General features: G+C 44.0%; 1 protein-coding gene across 1 annotated transcript in view; it reads right to left on the reverse strand.

Moving 5' to 3' along the window:
• Window positions 1-21,961, reverse strand: part of LOC135200505 (DNA mismatch repair protein Mlh1-like) — a 76,341-nt gene that overhangs the window by 43,934 nt on the left and 10,446 nt on the right. The window contains exons 3-8 of the mRNA XM_064229155.1: window positions 12,420-12,600; window positions 11,756-11,909; window positions 9,605-9,881; window positions 8,486-8,712; window positions 7,351-7,505; window positions 7,098-7,181 (exon numbers count right to left, since the gene is read on the reverse strand). Of these exons, the coding sequence (XP_064085225.1) occupies window positions 7,098-7,181; window positions 7,351-7,505; window positions 8,486-8,712; window positions 9,605-9,881; window positions 11,756-11,909; window positions 12,420-12,600 (1,078 nt within the window). The remainder of the gene's footprint in view (window positions 1-7,097; window positions 7,182-7,350; window positions 7,506-8,485; window positions 8,713-9,604; window positions 9,882-11,755; window positions 11,910-12,419; window positions 12,601-21,961) is intronic.

Raw genomic sequence — 21,961 nt, forward strand, 5'->3', positions numbered from 1 at the left:
TGGAAAAGATGAATGAGCCTCCCGAATGATGTCCCTTAGAAAGAAAGCAACAGCATTCTTCGATAAAGGTAACTCTGGTCTCTTCACAGAGCACCAGAGATTACCTGAGGGACCTCTTACCTCTTTCGTTCTATGCACGTAGAACTTGAGAGCCCTGACCGGGCACAGGACTCTCTCTGGTTCTTGGCCCACCAGACTTGACATACCCTTGATCTCGAAAGTCTTCGCTAAGGGTTCGAAGGATTTTCATTCTTCGCCAAGAAAGTTGGGTTCAACGAGCAGACAGCATTGTCCCCTTTGAATCCCATTAACTTGCTAAACGCTTGAATTTCACTAACTCTCTTAGCCGTCGCAAGAGAAGTTAGGAAAAGAGCCTTCCTTGTCAGGTTTCGAAGAGACGCTGCCTGAAGCGGTTCGAAAGGGCTTGACATAAGGAATTTAAGGACTACGTCCAGGTTCCATGATGGAGGTCTCATTTGAGGAACCTTCGAGGTCTCGAAAGACTTTAAAAGGTCATGGAATGTCCTTGTTGTCAGACAGGTCGAGGCCTCTGTGCCTAAAAACCGCTGACAACATGCTTTTATATCCCTTGATGGTAGGGACCGCTAATTTCTGCACATTCCTGAGAAAGAGCAGAAAATCAGCTATTTGGTTCACAGAGGTCGAGGAAGAGGAAACTCCCTCCTTTTTACACCATGCCCTGAAGGAAGCCCACTTCGATTGGTAAACAGCTCTTGTGGAAGCACGTCTCGCATGTGCGATTGCTCTCGCAGCTGCTTTCGAAAAACCTCTCGCTCTGGCCAACTTTTCGATAGTCTGAACGCAGTCAGACCCAGAGCGGAGAGGTTTTGGTGAAACCTTTCGAAGTGAGGCTGTTTTGAGTAGATCTTTCCTCCAGGGCAATGTCCTTGGAAAGTCTACAAGGAAAGACATGACCTCTGTGAACCATTCTCTCGCTGGCCACATCGGAGCGATCAGGGTTAACCTCGTCCCTTCCGAGGCCGCAAACTTCCTCATGACTTCCCCCAGAATCTTGAATGGTGGGAAGGCGTACAAGTCTAGGCCCGTCCAATTCCAAAGCAAAGCGTCTACCGCGATTGCTTCTGGATCCAGGACCGGGGAGCAGTCAAGAGGAAGTCTCTTGGTCCTTGACGTCGCGAATAAGTCGACCAGTGGACGTCCCCACAACGTCCACAGGTCTCGACAAACGTCTTCGTTCAAGTCCATCCATTCGTGGTAGGACTTGTTCCCGACGAACTGAGAAGGTCTGCCCTGACGTTTTTGCACTCCTGCAATGAATCTCGTCAGGATAGTCACATTTCTTCTCTTTGCCCACGGCAGAATCTCTCTCGCTAGGGAAAACAACGTTCTGGAGTGTGTTCCTCCCTGGTTTTTTAAATAAGCGAGTGCTGTGGTATTGTCCGAGTTTATCTGAACAATCTTGTTCTCCAAACTCCTTTCGAAGAACTGCAGGGACAGAAATACTGCTGCCAGTTCTTTGACATTTATATGCCAGGCTACCTGTTCCCCTCCAATCCAGGAGCCTGACACTTCCTTCCCTCCTAGTGTTGCTCCCCATCCCGTGATGGAAGCGTCTGAAAACAACACTATAGGTCGGGGCTCAGAACGACTTATGGGACACGCTCTCTGAAGCTTCTGAGGGTCCAACCACCATCTTAGATGGTTCTTGACGAAAGCGATATTCTCAATATGGCATTGAGATCATCCTTGGCCTTCCACTCGTCCGCAAGGAAAAATTGGAGAGGCCTGATGTGCAGTCTTTCCCAAGGAAACAAACCTTTCTAGCGAGGAAATGGTCCCCAGCAGACTCATCCATTCCCTCGCCGAGCAAGTCTCTTTCCTTAGAAAGGCCGAGATCTTTTCTCTAAGCCTAGCCGCTGACGTTCCTGGGACGGAAACGCTCGAAAAGCCACTGAATCCATCTGAATCCCCAGATACACGATGGACTGTGTTGGGGTCAGATGCGACTTTTCGAGGTTGACCAGAAGTCCCAGGGACTTCGCTAGGGCTAAAGTGAACTGCAAGTCCTTCAGACACTTCTCTCTCGACGACGCTCTGATCAGCCAGTCGTCGAGGTACAGGGAAACTCTTATTCCCGAAGAGTGTAGCCACCCTCGCTACGTTCTTCATTACTACTGTGAACACCATCAGAGCCATGGTCAGTCCGAAAACACATAGCTCTGAACTGCCACACTTTTTTGTCTAAGACAAACCTTAGATACTTTCTTGAAAGAGGGTGGATCGGGTATGTGAAAGTACGCGTCCTGCAAGTCTAAGGACACCATCCAGTCGCCCGGTCTCAAGGCTCCCAGAACAGAATGAGGCGTCTCCATCGTGAATTTGGTTTTTTCCACGAAAAGATTGAGCCTGCTTACATCTAGAACTGGACGCCAACCTGACGACTGCTTCGGTACTAGGAAGATCCTGTTGTAAAAACCTGGAGACTCCAGGTCCGCGACTTGTTCCACCGCTCTTTTGTCGATCATCTGCTGAAGGAGATCGAAACAATACTTTTTTCTTTTCTCCCTGATAGGATGGAGAAAGGTCTCTGGGGAGTCGTAGAAAGAGGAGGAAGATCTAAAAAGGGGATCTTGTACCCCTGCTCCACGATCTTGAGGGACCAAGAGTCCGTGTCTCTCTCTCTCCACGCTCCCGCAAAAAAACTTCAGTCTGGCTCCGACTGGTGTCTGAAGGACATGCTTCTCACTTGGAAGGCTTTGGCTTAAAGGAAGCTCTTCCTCGTGAAAACCCTCTCCCTCGAGGAGCTGCTCTCGAGGGGGGAGCTCCACGAAAGGGCTTAACTTTCTTCGGCGGTCGAACCGCAGCTGAAGAGGTTGAAGGTACGGCTGACCAGTCTTGTAGATGGGGCCCAAAAGGTCTCCTGAGTTGCCTTCTCTTTACAAACTGTTCGTCAGGTCCTTTACTAAAGTCTGGGGGAAGAGATGGTTCGAACAAGAGGCGAAAACAGCAAATCCGCTTTCTGAGCTGGAGTTACCGAACGAGCTGTGAAGTTGCACAGCAAAGCTCTCTTTTTAATAAAGCCGTTGCAAAATGAGATACGATCTCCTCCGAACCATCCCTGCACGGCTTTGTCCATACATGCTAACACGCTGGACAGCTCCCCCAGACTGAGAGATTCTGGGCGGCTTCTCGCTTGCAGATCCAGAACTCCCAAACACCAGTCAAGGAAGTGAACACTTCCAGCGTCCTGAGCAGACCCTTCAAATGATGGTCAGTCTCCGAAGAGGTCCAGGTTACTTTAACAGAGGGTAAAAAGCGACCTCCTCTGCAAATCCACTAGGCTGGAAAAATCTCCTTGAGCCGAAGAAGGGATACGAACTCCTACTTCATCTTTGGTTCTATACCAAATGCCCCCTTTTCCGCTAAGCCTAGCTGTAGGCAAGGCGAAGGTCGTCTTGCCTTGATCTCTCCTTCGTACCATCCAATCTTGGAGTTTCTTAAAGGCACGTTTCGTGGAGAGAGAAGTTTTCATCTCTACAAACTCCGGGGTTTTTCCAGTTTTAGATGAAGAAAACTGCGAAGGAGGAGACTTGGGAGCTGCGGGCTGAAACTTGTCTTCAAAGAAGAACGCAAGAGTCGCACGAGGACTTTATAGTCCGAGATTGACGGTGGCCGCAGAAGGTTCCTCTTCAACCGATTCAGCCAAACTACTTAGCTCTCCTTCTTCTCTAAACGGAAGAGGAGACCGTCTGTCCGGAAGAGGGCGTCCTAATGTCGGTCTTGGCTTGATCAAAGGAACCCCTATTCCTTATTTGCTAGAGGCAGCCTTATTTTGGGCTGTCTTTCTCTATGACGCTTACTACTCGATGAAGGTAGAGCGTCCTTGACGAGGACGAGCGTCCTTAGCGCCATCCGCGGCAGTCTCACTTGCCAGAGAAGCGTCCTTACGTTTCTCAAACGAAAGGGAAGACCTTTTCGCTGGAATACGTGCCTGTGCGCGTTAAACTAGCGTCTGGGGGTACGACTTCTTGGTCGGAATCCCCAAAAACGTCTTGAAAAGAGCCCTGAACGTCCTGGCGAGCTTCCTGCCAAGCGTCCTTGCCGGAGCGTCCTGGCGAGCGTCCTGCGAGCTCCTGCTTAGCGTCCTGGCGAGCGTCTGACGAACGTCCTGCCTAGCGTCTGCCAAGCGTCCTGACGAGCGTCCTGACAAAGCGTCCTGACGAGCGTCCTGCCGAAACGTCCTGCCGAAGTCCTGCCAAGCGTCCCGCCTAGCGTCCTGCCTAGCGTCCTGACGAGCGTCCTGTCGAACGTCGTACAGAGCGTCCTCCTCAAAAGCGTCCCTGACGTAACGTCCTTCTAGAGGACGAACGAGATCGGCGAATCGCCGAGGAGAAGCGATCGGCGAACGAGACGAAGTAGGCGAAGGAGAAGGAGACTGCTTAGTCCTCTTGACAGGCAGTCTAAGGTCCTTCCTCCGCTTAGGCTCAACTGCTGCTGGGCGAGTCCTCTGAGCCATAAGCGAGGATAGCTGGTCCTGAAGGGACAAAAGAAGAATGTTCTTCGTCGGGGAAGAATGAACAGAGGAAGCAGGACTGATCCTGTGAGAAGATGAGGGGCGATGGAGCGCCTCCTTCCTTCTCACAGGTAAAGCTACCTGCTTCTCAGGTATACGCGCCTGTGCACGCAACCCAGCGTCCTCATCGGAGGAGATCTTACCTCTTTTCTGAGGCGGAAAAGCGTCATACGCGTCCTCCGACGAAAAGTGGCGAAAGAGGACGTGAAGCGTCCTCCGCACGAAACGTCCTTTTCAAAGGACGAGAGTCTCTCCGAGCGCTCCACCCCTTGCGCGGGGAGGACGTTTCGGAGGACGAAAAGCACTCTTCAGGACGCGCGCTCGTGCGCGCTCCTTGGCAGCTGGGACTTTGCTACAAGGCCTGCCGAAGGGAGCCCAGATCGGTGGGAAGCCCCCGTAACCTCTTGCGGCTTTCGACATACCTACTCCCTGGGTCTTGGGAGTCTGATAGAGGTCTAGGCCTAGAGGCATTATGGGGCCGATCTGACGCCCCCTCCACAACACTGGGGGCACGATCACACACTTGCACCGAGCCAGTTTCTAAGGCTTTCACTTTGGTCTCCAGAGTGCGAAGAGACTCCAAAATCAGAGAGAGAGCATTCGCTTCTCCCGACACAGAATCAGAGCCCGAAGGCAACACAGGTTTAGGGTTGTAAACACTACAGGTGTTAATGTAGGAGAGATGTAGCCTTACCTTTGGTAGAACCACTCCTGGAGGAAGACCTCCTGATCCTATCGCGCTCCAATTTAAGGCGATAGGACTCATATACTCTCCAATCATCATCGGTCAATTTCTCACATTCATTGCACCAATTATCAATCAAACAATTAAGCCCCCTACAACTCATACATACTGTGTGGGGGTCTACCGATGCTTTCGGTAGCCTCACCTTACAATCAGCCCTCACACACACTCTGAAACTCACAGCACTTGATCCAGACATATCTTATATAGAAAAGTCAATCCAAAATCAAAAAACGGTCCACTATCGCGCATGCCAATTCAACAATCCAATTCAATACCAAAAAAATCAATCAGATACTTAAAAGCGAGTCAAATTCCAAAAAATCCTGAGCAGAGGTCTGTAAACAGTTGTTTACCGACCGGCGACAGAAAAAAATATGAATAGAAAATGGGAATGGTTCCTGATATCTCGCTCCCAGCGCGGGATGGGTAACTACCACCTGCCGCCCACTGCGTGTGCCGCGAGTTTTGTAAATTTCTGTCGGACGTCAGAAAATACAGCTATATATATATCTGTCAGGTAAGTGGCATGAACAAAATCCAGGTTACAAAAGCAAAGACGAAGATTTGTTTGCTTCTGTGTACGAAAATAATTCAGGTTACGAAAGGGTAAAGTCCGAGATTCGCCTGGGCCACCGAGAACAATTTTGAAACTCGCGCGCCGCCAACTGAGTAGACTCGCCACCATCCTCCCGCTCTCCCATTGGTTCCTGATGCTAGTCGCCGCCGTAAGATCCTGCTCTCCTATTGGTCAGCATCTGTCCCATCATGCCTCTATGTAAGGCGTTCTTTGACCATTTTTTGCAGCAGCGTTATTGTAAACACCTGCAATTCGTTCCATCACATATATTTCGTTTGTTAAAGTAAATTCGTGTTAGTGATTTCGCTTTCGTTGTACTTGAAGTTACTTTTATTGTGTTGTGTGTGAACTTAATCACTTATGCTATTAGCCATGGGTCCCAAGAATTTTGCTGAAGTTCACGGAAAGAAGAGGATGCTTTCTATGGAGACGAAGATGGAGATAATCAAGAAGTGTTAATGTTTTCTGCCATTTGTTATGTGTTTTGAAAGTTTAGTGTTTTCTGCCATTTTTTAATGTGTTTCGTAAAGTTAAGTGTTCATGTTTTTTGCCATTTGTCCTCCTCTGTCGCCACTTTCGGACATCGCCTCACTTGAAAGGTAAGGTTCCACATTTTACTACATACGTACGTACAGTATTTCTTGTAACCTGTACACTAATACACTTTATTTACAGGTACAGTCATGGTTATGTTAGGTGTTGAATGGTCCAAATTGTTATATTTCATTGTTTATTGGTCAATTTAGCTTTATAATAAAATTTACTGTCGTGTTTTTGTAGGGCTTGGAACAAATCAGGCAATTTACATGTAAAACGTAGTTCTAGATACGAAAAAATCAGGTTACAAAGGCCGCTTCAGAACGGATTAATTTCGTAACCTGAGGCACTACTGTACTTGAAAAGGATTATTCTTCCGTTTCATGCAATCAATACAATGGTAATCAAAATTTGACACTGCAGTATCTTGAAAGTTACAAATTTCTGTTCAACAACACAAAGGTAAACAGAGCTCATAAAAAGAAAACCTTTGTAGTTGCTTCTAAGGAAAGCATCTACTGCAAGACACTGCAAATGATTAAGACTCCAAAGCAACAGAATGCAAATTGCATGAGAAAAAAGCTTTTAGATAACAAAACATGAGTTAATAATGAAAATGAATAAAAGACTGAATGATTGTGCCAAGACATGTAGCAGTGGCAAATGCCTGCAGACCTTACCGTACTGGTTTTGGATCATTTGAACTAGACTTTCCACTGTCTTCAAAATCTTCGTCCATCTGTTCATCTTTGTTCTGTGCCGGTCTGAAAATTAAAGATATAGTTTTTACAATTTTTATTACATTCCAATGAAAAATACTACACACATTTCTAAGTAAGAACCCAATAACCACCTTCAAGGACATTATATTTGAAATTTCAAGCAGTGTTCCTGATTCTTTGTCTTCATTTCACTAATTCTTATAGCACTTACTTCGAGAGAAACTTATCCAGCTTTTGATCTCGTGAGTCTGTCCGCACCATCTGATGTGCATATATCTTGTCTTTCTTTTCACCTGAGCCACTACTACCACCTTGGTCTTTTTCATTTACCAACTCTGGAGCTGGGTTAGCTCCAGGCAATAATGCCTGTGAAGAGATTAATAATAATAAAAAAAAATTTATGTCATTAAATATTTACAAAATTGCATGTAATGACTCATTGTCAATCACTATGTATTTTAAAGATTAAACGATGAACAACTAAAAAAATAGTCAATGGTAGAAGAAGCTTTACTTGACCTTAAATCTGAAAAATGTATACATACACTACTTTCAAAACCCAAATTATACTCAAATTGTAAAGGAACCAAGCCTTCGTTACAATAGCTTGTTATTGTGACAGTTATGTGAAATAACCTCATCAAAACACCCAGGAAATGACATGCTACTTCTGGCTAGCTATTCTCAATATTTGTAAAGCTCAAGCATTGTGCCATATAACGCAGAAATAGTGATAAAGGTGTTTACATTAAATAAAATTCTGAATTGGTGTGTCACAGATGAAATTAGCACAGGTTAGAATTCTTTTAAACAAGATTGCTTACATTAGTAGTTTCCAAAAATTTTTTATTATCATATTGAACATCACTGAAGGGTATCCTGTTTGGAATTTGGCCAATTTTCCATCTCTGCTCTAACAGAGAACATACATTGGCACCCTCAATACCCACATCCCAAGAACAAGTGCATGATTCTTTGAAAAGCATCAGTACTATTCACTTCTGTTGAGGCAGCTATGTCTCAATTATTTACAATAGTAGTACAGGCCTCGTACACCCATCAAAAATTTTTTACCCACTTATTTTTTGCATGCTCCACTTCATCCGTATTCTACCAATCTCATTCAAATGAATTTACTTAGATCAATACAAAAACACAATACATTAATTTACAATCCTTTTAAATTTTAATTAACTACATACCTAAACCACTCCTCAATAACTGCTACCATCAACTCTTTAAAATAGAAACTGGAATCAAGTAACATATTAACTCAATTTAAATAACAAAAGTTAACATCAAACATTACCCAAGCACATGGCAGTCTTAGTTAACTTGCGACATACCTGAGTGTAAAATGTTCTAGATGAATTGCAGCCCAGGAGCTTTGTTTCCACAGCCTGCTGAATCTTTTCAATGACTGAGTCCTCGTGTAAAAAGTGAACCTCATGCTTTGTGGGGTGAACATTGACATCAACATTTTGTGGAGCAATTTCCAAGCTCAGATACATAAATGGATGACTGTTTTTGGGTAAATATGATGCATACACAGTTTCAATGGCTTTTCTCAGTGCTGAAAATAAGAAAATTCTTCAATATCATTCAAGGCTTGCTTATTTTTTAAGAAAGAAAAGAGGAATGCTGACAATACTTTTAAATGCTAAGTATTAAGTTTTGCTCATCTAAGTGAAAAATGGAATAATTACTACAAAATAATGCCAACAACTGAACCAAAATAATGCATATTTTTTCCACACAATTAAAAAATTTCTTTCAATTAGGTGAAGGTTTCATGAAAAAAGCAATAGCTAATTTCAGCACTAGGATTCATCTCTTTTCATGAAGATTTAAATTAGATGCTAGTTTACTCTTGTAAAGACACACAATACAATCACAAGTTTGAAGTGAAATAAAATCCTACAAGCATTTGCACCTAAAACCTAATGATCCCTAATATTATAAATAGGAGACCAAATACTAAGCACTACCATAATAAACAAAACTGAGTATCTTTCAAAGAGAATAACTTTCATTTGTTGCAAAGATGTCTCCCTACAGTCTAACAATGGATGCAATGTAAGCTGCACTGATTAGATATCTGAGCCTCTTGCTTGGTGCAGACCCAAACAAACAGAAAGAAGACTGTTTCTTCATAACAACATCGTAGAATACCTTATCCAATAAAGATATATCCAAAGCTTTCCATTACCAACATGAATTTTTCTAGTCATGTTGGATCTACTTTGCTTAGTAATGCAAAGGTTTGTACTGTGATATATTGAATGGCAAAGACATTTTAAGTTATCAAATATAAAAATTAGCTTACCTAAAACCCTTAGTATTTACATATTTTACCTCTCATAGGGCTGGCATTATCAAGTTACAAAAAATGAACAAACATTATGAGAACCAACAATTATATACTAATCTATTAAATGTTAATATGAAATACTTGCAACACATACCTGTTGAATCAACAAGCCTATGATTGATGAACAACAAAAACACACATTTCTTCACTGAATAATTAGCATTGCTGATATGGCCATTTAATTTAAACTTTAACTTATCATCTTCTAATGACAATTCTAGAAGTTCTCTAGCAACTGAAGGACCAAATATTATTCTAATGTTATCCACAACAGTTGAATTTGGAGGAGTTCTGATGTCTGTAGAATTTTCTCCTTGCTTCTTAAGAGTAAATGAGACCTTGGAGTTGTGTACAGCATACCTACTCACAACCTGTTAAAATATTACGAAGCCTAGAATTATATGGCTAACATTATGAAATACTCTACTATATTGCTATAAAATATGAATTTTTTGTTCATAGATACAGTATATGAAAGTGATCAATCAATCTAATACTATTATATACTATTTATCCAAGTGCTTTTACTTTTCACATTCTTTAGAAACTAAAAAATTCATTCTAAGTGTTGAGGAAGGCTTCTGTGATTCTTCAGAAAAAAGTACCAAATATCTTTAGTGAAGATATAAACATCCTTTAATAGCATTTATGAGTGGATGATATGAATAGTGATCTCAAAATAATAACTTTCTTAAGAAAACTTCCCCCCCCCCTTAAAACTACTGACTATAACCTTCAACATGCTTCACTTTTAAAACTTTTAAAATAATCATATGGAGGAGTTATGAGTTCCATTTGACAACGTCTAGTGAGAGAGAGAAGAGAGAGACGAGAGAGAGAGAGAGAGAGAGAGAGAGTTGGAGCAGAGAGAGAGAGAGAGAGAGAGAGAGAGAGAGAGGGGTGTAATTGCTGTATGGATGATTAACGACTGTATTGGCTGTTGGTGAGTTCTGGGCTGTTTGCTGGTAGAGATCAGAGTTCTGAGTTTTTTTTTGAGTCATTCTTTGGTGAGAGCTGTTGTTAATAAGTAGTTTAGACAGCAGTTTATTGGAGGAATTGAAAGTCAGCTAAGTTGTGTTTTGTTTGTTGTTTTGTCAGTTGATACTGTTGCTTAAGAGTTGTTGTGCTGTGAGGTCTGTTGAGTTGTATGTGAGTTCCTGTTATTATTTGTGAGTTGTTGTAGTTGAGGGTTGTTGTTGGTGTTGTAGGGGTGGTGTGTGTGTTTGCCTTTTTTTGTGTTTTTTGTGTGTTTTTTTTTTGTGTTAGTAATTGTTTGTGCATTGGTCCTTTATTGTGTTGTTGAGTTTTTGTTGTTATGTGTGAAGTTGTGGTTGTGTTCCTTGGTTGTTTGCTGTGTTGTTAGGTTGTGGTTGTGTTTCTTGTTTGTTGTTGAGTTGTGGGTTGTGGTCTTTGGGTGTGTTGTTGTGTTCCTGTTTTGTTGTTTGTGTTCCTTTTTTTGTGTGTTGTTGTTGGTGTTGGGTTGGTCTGGGTTGTGGTTGGTATCTCTGCGACCTCGACGGCAGACAGCACAGCAAAGCCCGGAGTATCTGGAGTGTTTGGTAGGTACATATGTTTTGCTTTTTTTTTTTTTTTTTTTTTTTTTTCTTTTTTTTTTTTTTGTGAGAGGTGTAGGTCAATTGTCCTGCTGTATTTGTTGTGTTAAGAAGAAAGTGTGACTGAGGGTGGGTTTGGCAGGAGGATCGTTTAGGTTAATGTGGGGAGGGTTTTGCACTTAGTTTTTTTTCTAGCTTGTGATCCCGCCACAATCACATTCCTGGTTCATGATTTGATTTGATTTGATTCTTTAACATTTGGTCTAATTGAAAAAGAAACCCACAAAATCACTGTGTATAACGTGTTTATTTATGAGTATTTACACTTTATTTTACTCCATACTCGAGTCCTTTCAGGCTGACAACCTACACATCTCTTGAAAATGGGCCACAGATAGGGCCTGAAAGTACTCGAGTGTAGAGTAAAATAAAGTGTAAATACTCATAAATAAACACGTTATACACAGTGATTTTGTGGGTTTCTTTTTCAATCTTCAGAAGAAAACTGAAAGAAGTTTTTGTTTGGTTCATTTGGTCTAATGACCTGGCACTGGATCCATTGTGTTATTCGGTACAACCTCTTTTTCGAGGAAGATAGCCTGAGGGATGCTTTATATATAGGTATGTTTTGATGGGCATATGTAAGAAATCAAGTCATCTTCATTTAAAAACCAACATAGTTTAATACTAACCTCGGCCACTTTGGCATGCTCTTCTCCAGGGCTTTTAAGTGCTTTTCTGCGTGTTGCTACATTATAAAAGAGATCTTCAACTGAAATTTGTGTACCCTGATTGCCAGCACATGGCTTTGGAGGACCAGTTAGCTTGCTGTCAACGTATGAAGCTCTGTGTAAGAGAATCAAATCAAAAGTAAATACATCATCTTTCTTGAAACTAGCTTTTGGTACTTTAGCTTCTGAGATAGCACAATTGAAACCATAATCACTATCTAGAAATAATTTTATCACCAACCTTTAAAAATTAATGCCCATCACAAAACTGTGAACTATCCCAATAGTACTTGTCAAGGTTTCTAAAATGACCAGCAGAAATTGGCCTTAGTATCTATTCTTTCTGAGAGCACAAGATTTTTTCTTCTAAGCATGTCCCAATGCAATGCCATTCATTCTGCCTTTAAAATAACAAATTATGAAGATAATCTATAATTTTCCAAGACATAAAAATGAGAGTACGTACAGTATTATTCCCAGCGCAAGCTGATAGTAATTTTTTAATATCCATTTAGAATTTTAAGACAATTTATACACTACTCCACAACATTAAACCAATACGCTATCACAGTAAAATCAAAACTCTCTCAACATTCATAAAAACTTTGTTGAAAGAAAAACTTACTTCCAAGCACACTTAGAATCATTTGTTCGAGTTGTTATGGTTAGATGTGCAACATGACTAATGGATGCCAATGCTTCACCACGAAATCCATAAGTAGCTATTGATGTGAGATCTTCAAATTCACGGAGCTTGCTTGTTGTAAATCTCTCACAAACTATTTCAAGGTCCTCTTTACGAATTCCTGTAAAAAAAATTTTTTTTACATAAATTATATTTTTCCTTGATATAGAAACCAGAATCTTTTTAGTAGTATCTATTCCTAAGCTCAAGAAACAAGTAGTTAACTGGTGGTTAACTGGAGGTTAAGGGGGTGAGAAGGGGAGTACTTACTCCAACTCTGCCATTACCACACACATTTTCTTTGGCATCAGGGAAAAAGTGGGGTGGTTGTGATAAGGCAATATAATAAAAGGCTTCTGGTTTGTATACCTACGAAAAGTAAGAGACTTACTCCTCATGGGTGGTCATCTTTCTTAAATGATTGTTAGTTGAAACCCTCCCAAAAATGTAAGTCCTGGTCATGAATGAGAGAGAGAGAGAGAGAGAGAGAGAGAGAGAGAGAGAGAGAGAGAGAGAGAGAGAGAGAGAGAGAGAGAGAGAGAGAGAATCATAAGGATAACAGTGACCCACATTACAGTTACACAAGTCAAGAGACCAGCTGATACAACTGACGGATTGAAAATATAGCTTTACTGCTACCCCACCTCTTGCTGAATGGAAAAGGGGAGGGAGTCATCTCCTCTGGCAAATCTCTTAGGCTAGTTGTTTGACTGAATAGCCACTTGTAGGTATGCAAGTCCAGACTATTTGACTTCAGACTTAAGCAAGATGCTTTCATGTCTAAAAGGAGCTGGGTGGTTACACCTGTTAAGTGGCCACCAAAAGCCCCAAGTACGAATCTGGACACCTGTGGGTCACATCCCTCAGCAAGAATGAGTTAAAGATGGTCTTACACTCTAGACTACTACCATCATTACCATGTTACCTGAAAGTTACTCCAAAATGCTTCAAGAATATTAGGAATTAAATAGCAGGACTGAGTTAGACATTGCAAAGGAAAATGATATTGTTAAACTACAATAAAGTTTTGTACATACTTACCTGGCAGATATATACTTAGCTATAGTCTCCGACGTTCCGACAGAATTTCAAATCTCGCGGCACACGCGACAAGTAGGTCAGGTGGTTCTACCTTACCCGCGCTGGGTGGCGGATGTACGAACCACTCCCACGTTTGCTTGTCAGATTTTTCTCTTCCACTGTCTCCTGAGGGGAGGCTGGGGTGGTGGGCCATTAATCGTATATATCTGCCAGGTTAAGTATGTACAAAACTTTATTGTAGTTTAACAATATCATTTTTGTACATGAACTTCCCTGACAGATATATACTTAGCTGATTGGCACCCTTGGTGGAGGGTAAGAGACAAGCTAAATAATACAGGTAAGACGGGAAACAACTAATGTTGTAGGATATAAAAACCTTGGTTCTCACCTTTTCAGGATGAAGACTTCATAGATACTGTCTCTGAGTCTGCATTGCCTGGAGAGCTAACAGCTAGGACGTGACCTGATGCTGAAAGACTCTCGGATCTACCACTGGGATATGTGATCCCCTATTGTGGTAGAATCCAAGTCGGATCCTGTTAGAGGGACCTTGTCCGCTTACCTAACAGATCCTTACCACTACCTCTGCAAGGAGCCAAAACCCACCAGACCACCTAACCAAAATACAAAGGGTTAATATTACGACAAAAAGAGGTGCCTCCTGCAACCTCTTTCAGACAACCAAAAAACACCAATATAAAATACAGGGTAAACATATAAAAAAAATTTACACAGGATAAGTTTTCAGCTCCCTGCCCCAGCACGAATCCGCCGATACGAAAGGACCCAAGGCGAAGCATTTATCATATGTGATTTTTACATCACGTAGGTAGTGGTTTGACGAAAAAAACCGAGTTGGCATCTCCAAAAAGTCGCCTCCATCAAGTTCCGCACAGACATATTTTTTCTGAATGCAAGCGAAGTTTGCAATTTTGGCTCTCACCTCGTGAGCTTTCACTTTCAGTAGTCTAAAATGTTCTTGCCGTTACCAAGGGCAACATGTGCCTCTGTAAATAATGGCTTCTCAGAAAAAAGGAAAGAGCATTCTTCGACAATGGGCCGAGTGGGGTCCTTTACGGAGCACCAAAGCACTCTTGATTAGCCTTAAGTTGTTCCTTCCTCTTAAGGAAATACTTCATAATTCTCATAGGGCAAAGAGTTCTTTTCAGGCTCTTCCCCTACTAGAAAAGATAACTACGAACTTCAAAGCTCCTGGGCCAAGGGCGTGATGGGTTTTCATTCTTTGCCAGGAAACTTGGAAGTTGGAAGAAACGAACACACCATTAAATCTTCCTTAAACCCTACATTGCCCTCCAATAGCTTGGAGCTCAACTCACCTCTTAGCTGTAGCTAGGGCCAAAAGGAAGATAGCCTTCTTCGTCAGATCCTTGAAAGAGGCTAAGCCAGGAGGTTCGAATCTAGACGATCCAAGGAATTGTAGAACTACGTCTAGATTCCAGTTCGGTACCCACATGAGGACGCTTAATAGGTTTTCAAATGATCTAATAAGATCATGCAGGTCCTTAACATCGGATATATTTAAGCCTCTATGCCGAAATACCGCCGCCAACATACTACGGTATCCCTTAATAGTTGACACAACAAGATGACATTCTTCTTTGAGGAAAATAAGGAAATCCGCAATTTGGGTCACAGAGGTACTGGAAGAGGAAATGTTCTTCCTCTTGCACCAACGTCTGAAGACATCCCACTTTGACTGGTATACGCAAGGTGGAAGGTCTCCTCGCTCTTGCGATTGCTTTAGCAGCTGTTGCTGAAAAGCCTTTCGCTCTGACCAAACTTTGGACAGTCTGAAGCCAGTCAGACTAAGAGCGAGGATGATTTTTTGTGGTACCTGTCGGAAAGTGGGGTTGTTGTCTGAGATTAGCTCGCTCCTTAGCGGGAGGCAATCTTGGAAGGTCCACCAACCATTCCAGTACCTCTGTGAACCATTCTTGGGCCGGCCCAAATACGGGAGCGATTAAGGTAATTCTCGTTGAATCGGACTCTACAAAACTTCTTGATGGTTAGCCCCAGGATCTTGAAGGGGGGAAACGCGTAGACTTCGAGTCCGCTCCCAGTCTAGAAGAAGAGCATCTATTGCTAATGCCTCTGGATCCGATATCGGAGAGCAGTAAGGATCCAGCCTCTTGTTCTTTGAGTGGCAAAGAGGTCTGTGTGCCTGCCCCATAACTTCCACAGGCTCTGGCATACATCCAGATGAAGGGTCCACTCTGTGGGAAGGACCTGATCTTTCCTGCTGAGGAGATCTGCTCTTACATTCCTTTCTCCTTGCACGAACCTGGTGAGAAGCTTGATTCCCCTTTCTTCTGCCCACAGAAGAAGGTCTCTTGCTGTCTCGTACAGGGAGAAGGAATGTGTGTGTTTCCTGATATAGGCCAGAGCTGTAGTGTTGTCCGCGTTGACTTGCACTACCGATCTTCTGACTTTGGGCTCGAAAGCCTTCAGAGCCAACCACACAGCCATCAACTCCTTTCTGTTGAGTGCCAGGCTACCTGGTCCCCCACCCAGGTACCTGACACTTCGCTGGTTCCAGAGTGCCCCCCCCCACCCCCCACCCTGTGTCCGACGTGTCGGAGAACAACACCAGGTTGGGGGTCTGGGATTGAAGAGACAGTCCCTTCGCAAAGAGGTTGGGATCTGTCCACCACATAGATGTTTCTTGACGTCCTGGGATAACGACAGGAGAACATTCAAATCCTGAGAAAGACGACTCCAATTCCGATGAAGAAAGAATTGGAGCGGTCTCAGGTGCAACCTTCCTAGGGAAACGAATTGCTCCAGCGAGGAGAGCGTCCCCAGCAGGCTCATCCACTCCCTCACTGTGCATACTTCTTTCCCTAAGAAGGTTGTTACTCTCTCGAATCCTCGGGCTATCCTTTCCTGAGAAGAAAAGCCCGAAAACTCAGAGAGTTCATCTGTATCCCGAGATACACACACTCGTTGCTCGGAATTAGTGAGACTTCTTGAAATTGACGAGAAGTCCCAACGCCTTCGTCAATTCTAGAGTTACTTGTAAGTCCTTCAAACAACGATCTTCTGAATTGGCCCTTATTAGCCAATCGTCGAGGTACATGGATATCCTTATCCCTTTCAAATGAAGCCATTGAGCCACATTCCTCAAAATCCCGTGAACACTTGAGGGGCCGTCGAGAGGCCGAAACACAGAGCCCTGAACTGAAAAATTTTCCCCCCCATCATGAATCTGAGAAACTTCCTCGAGGAAGGATGGATCGGTACGTGGAAGTAAGCGTCCTGTAAATCCAAGGAAACCATCCAGTCCCCTGGACGAAGTGCTGCCAGCACTGATGAAGGCGTTTCCATCGTGAACTTCTTCTTCCTACGAAGAAGTTCAGGGCGCTTACGTCCAACACCGGTCTCCACCCCTGAGACTTCGGAACTAGGAAAAGCGGTTGTAGAAGCCCGATTGAACGATGGTCTGTCACTAGTTCCATAGCCCCCTTCTCCAGCATCTGATCTACTGCTAGTGGAGAGCTTGATTCATGATGGGGTCTCTGTACCTGGCCGTCAGTTTCCCTTGGGATGGTCGTCAAGGGAGGTCTTTCGACGAAAAGGGATGAGTAACCTCTCCTCAAAATAGAAAGGGTCCAAGGATCCGCACCTTTTTGGGCCCAGACTTCTGCAAACTCTAAGAGTCTGGCGCCCACCGTTGTTTTGAAGGACTTGCAAGTTATTTGGGGGCTTTAACAGACTTGGCGAAAGTCTTACCCTTCTTGAAGGTCTACGACTCTAAACGTAGAGGTTCTTGAGGAAGACGCCCCTCGAAAGGGTTCTCGAACACTTGACTTTTCTTCTTAGCCTTGGTAGGGAAGGAGGGCGCAGGTTTTTTCTTGCCGACTGTGCCAAAGGTCCTGGGTGGCTTTAGCCGAAAGCGATCTCGAAATGTCCTGCACTAGATGTTTAGGGAACAACTGAGCAGACAGGGAGCAAACAGCAAAGAAGACCTCTGGGCATGGGAGAACAGACTTCGTTAAGAAGGAACAATAAACAGACCTCTTCTTCACGATCCCGGCCCATACAGGGAGGCGATTTCACTCGCTCCGTCTCTTACCGACTTGTCCATACAAGACAAAACACACACGAGATCTTTCTGGCGAAAATGACTCTGGCACTTCAATTTTCTTGGCTAGGACCCCCCAACGACCAATCAAGGAAGTTAAATACTTCCAGCACTCTAAACATGCCTTTTAGCATGTGATCCAGTTCATTCATTGCCCAAGTCGTCTTAGCAGAGTTAAGGGCAGCTCTCCTTGTCGAATCTACCAGCGCCGAAAAATCCGAATCAGCCGAAGACGGTAGACCCAATCCTAAGGACTCTCCTGTTTCGTACCAGAAACCAGCCCATCCTGATAACTTCGAAGGAGGAAAAGCGAACATCGTCGTTTTCCCCGCTTCTTCTTTGGAAGCCATCCAGGAACCAAAACTCCTCAGTGCCTTCTTCATTGAAAGAGTTGGCTTCATCCTCACACAAGAAGAACTCTTCGCTGTCTTCGCCGTTGAAAAATAGTGAGTGAGGAGAGGAGGAGCCGTAGGAGTAAGGGAATCCCCAAAAACTTGCAAAAGTAGCTCTGTAAGCTTCTTGTAAGAAGACACAGCAGCAGAAGTGTTCGGTTCCTCATCCGAACCTTCTAAGGATGTCTTGTCGAGGCGAGCGTGTAAGATCCTTAGGTGACGAAGGGGATCCTAGTAGGAGTTGAGCGAGAGGTTGGAGAACGCCTCTCTTAGAAGAGTTCACATCCCACTGGAGAACGATTAGAAGATCTGGGTTGTCTACGATGAGACTCCCTCTTCTTCGAGGTAGACGGAACCTCAGCAGAAGGAGAGGTGGGGCTCCTACTCCGAGAATCCTTGGAAACATCCACAGGGCGCTTACGAGGAGGCGAGTGCCTGCTAGACTCTTTGCGTCTATCCTGAGGCGAGCGGCTGCCAGGAGAAGAGCGCCTATCGGGAGCCGAGCGCTTGAACGGCTCTCCATACCTGTCCAGTTGAGTACGATCAACGGAAGTTCGACTGGCAGGCAAAATGCGTCTACTAGGAGAAGGCTGCTTGCGAGACTCTTGACTTCTAACAAGAGGGTAACATTCAGGAGAAGGGCGCTTCAAAGCTAACGAAGCGCCTACCTGGCGAAGGGCGCTTCCGAGATTCCTGGTGCCTACCAAGAGACGAACGGTCGGAGTATAGTGCGCCTAGAAGCGGGAGAGCGCCCTATACGGAGAAGGGCGCTTGAAAGACTCTTGTTGTCTGCCCCGAGGAGAATAATCAGGAGTATGACGCCTTAAAAGAGACGAGCGCCTACTAGGAGATTGATGTGCAGTAGGCTCTTGGCGCCTACCTTGCGGGAAGCGGCTAACAGCAGGACGTCTATCATGCACACGACTCCTACCAGACTCTTGACGCCTGTAAGGAGAGAAGCACGATCCGACACTCGAGGGAGAGCGACATCTGGAAGAAGAACGCCTACCTGTATAAGGGCGCCTTCTAGGATCTTGAGGCTGCTGAGGAGAAGTCCCACGCGAGGGAGTTGAAGAAATAGCGTGATGAGCAGGTGCAGTGCGCTTACCGGAAGCGGGAATCCAATCTGGAGAAAAAACTTCTTTCTCCATAGAGCGTCCTACCGATGTTTGGCGCCTTGAAGTCGAAAGAGAGCCAGGAGAGCGAGGGCGCTCACGTGAGCCCCTACCTTCATACGAAACCTCCCCATATGAAGGAGAACGCCTAAAAAGAGGAGAACGATCCTCTGAAGAGCGGCGCCTAGATCTCTTGATCGGAAGAGAAACGTCCTTCTTCCTACGTGATCTAACTGCTAGAGAATCTGCTAGCGCCGTGATCTGAGCTTGAAGTCCCGCGAGTACTCTCGTAGGAGAATCTTGTTGTTCTTCCTCGGACGCAGGCGCAGAGCGAGGAGCAGCGAGAAGAAGAACGATCACAGGATTTCTTGGGTTTCTTCGCCTCCACCGACGATTCTTCCAGGAAAACCTCCGGACTAGAAGCCAAAGGACTGCAGGGAGCCTTCCAAGCCCTCTTCAACGGGAGCGACGCATCCGGGGAGTTCCAACCTCTCTTCGGAGAGGGAGAAGACGAAAGAGGAGAAGCAATGGCGTAGGAGCTCCTTCTTTGTAGCGATCCGAGGCAGCCTGGGAGCGTACTTCAGGATCTGCCGAGGGGACGCCTGACCGGTGGGGGTTCTCCCTAGCCCTCTTGCGGCTTTCGACTTTCCTACTCCACTGGAACTGGGAGTCTGGAAGAGGTCTAGGCCTAGAGGCACTAAGGAGCCGGTCAGACGCACCCTCAACACTGGGGACACTGCACTGATCACTAACACTCCTTCCTTTAACCTTCCAACTGACGGAATCTTCTGATCCATAGAAAGAATCGTGGCTCTCAGAGCTCTGCCGCCTCCGAAGGCGAATCTCGGCTTCGGTGCGGGGAGCAGGGGCTGCAACTTGGGAAGAAGGTTCTAATTCTACGTTAGTATTAGGATCCACATCCAACTCACTCATTCTAGATCTACTAGAACTTCTAGAGGAAGCCTTACGCACTCTATCACGTTCCAACTTCCTAACATAAGAAGAGAGAGCCTTTATATTCTTCTTCTTCATTCATCCCTTACATTCACTACAAGGGTTAGCAAAAGAACATTCATTCCCCCTGCATTTCATGCAAACCGTGTGAGGGTCTACCGAAGCTTTCGGCAACCTCACCTTACATCCTTCATTCACGCAAACCCTAAACAAAACCGAAGTTTTAACTACTGAATCAAGGTCAGACATCGTTAAAGAAAATCAAAATCAAAATCAAACCGGTCCACAATCAGCGTATGCCAAGCCAAACAAAGCGAATACGTCACCAAAAGAAGTCCAAATTAACTCCAGGCAAGCGAGAATTGAAAAACTATCGAGAGGAACCGACAACAGTTGTTATCGTTCCCGCGACAGAGAAAAATCTGACAAGCAAACGGGAGTGGTTCGTACATCCGCCCACCCAGCAGCGCGTAAGGTAGACCACCTGACCCACCTGTCGCGTGTGCCGCGAGATTTGAAATTCTGTCGGGAACGTCGGAGACTATAGCTAAGTATATATCTGTCAGGGAAGTTCATGTACTAAATTACAGGAGTCCCATATACTGGAAACAAACTGTGCAAGACCATGGTTGAACATTAATGGCACTAAAATAAAAGGAATTTGTTTGAATGTGGATCTTTAAACACACAAAAACTGATTAATGGCCACACAGCTGAAGAATATTTGGAGTCAGATACCAAGACTGAGTCAGTGACTGTAATTGTGCAAATGAATGTTGTATGCAGATTCAAAGAAACTTTGATTGCACCACACCAACACACAAATCCACCATGCATTATAATCTGGGTTCTGTATAGTCCTTGTATTTTGATGCCATTAATATTCAACCATGACACAGTTTTGTTTTCAACAGTTTACTGTAATACTGTATACAGCTTTTCAAAGTAAATCAAACAATGATTATTCTTTGCTGTTACTAGATTAAGATTTGTCTTATAGCCACACTGGTATTTTCTTTAACAGGTAGCTAGTAAACAAGAATAACAATACTGTACCTTAATACAGTGTACAGAACATGGGGATTTACTTATAAGTTGATTCTTAATTAAACCTTGCAATTATGGTAAATAATTTGGCACACCATTAAAATGAATTGTCACAATACAGCCAGGTTCCCAGTTATTGACGTCGGCTTACGACGTTAGAGGGTTAAGGCGCTCTCCAAGTTCGGCTTACGACTTTTTAGAAGGTTAAGGCGCTTCTCAATTATATTCATCAAAAATTATTTCCAGGGTTACGACGCCTGCAACGCTGATCTGGCACAAGAAATATGACACCAAAAATGCAAAATAATCAATATTTGAAGTTTTTTTTTTAATGAAAAATGCAATAAGAATGCAGTTTACATAATTTTTATTGCACCCAAAGCATTAAAAGTAAGGTTTTCTTAGGATTTTTTATGGTGTTCCAGCTCACGACGATTTTCGGGTTACAACACGTCTCAAGAACAGAACCCGTCGTAACCTGGGGACTGCCTGTATAGGTATTTACAAGCATTTTTAATATATCTACATACATACAAATATTTCTTTCTTTGAGGGACAAGTTTCACCTAACAACATACTAATCCCTGGTCTCAGTCAACAACTGTTATGCACTTCTCCTAAACTTGACCAGCATTAAAGTTTTAAGTATGAATATGTTATTGTCATGATACAATAAAGTTTTATGCATACTTACCTGGCAGATATATACTTAGCTATAGACTCCGTTGTCCCCGATAGAAATTCGAATTTCGCGGCACACACTACAGGTAGGTCAGGTGATCTACCGCCCCGCCGCTCGGTGGCGGGAATAGGAATCATTCCCGTTTT

Source organism: Macrobrachium nipponense, chromosome 27 (assembly GCF_015104395.2).
Source record: "Macrobrachium nipponense isolate FS-2020 chromosome 27, ASM1510439v2, whole genome shotgun sequence".
Lineage (NCBI taxonomy): Eukaryota > Metazoa > Arthropoda > Malacostraca > Decapoda > Palaemonidae > Macrobrachium > Macrobrachium nipponense.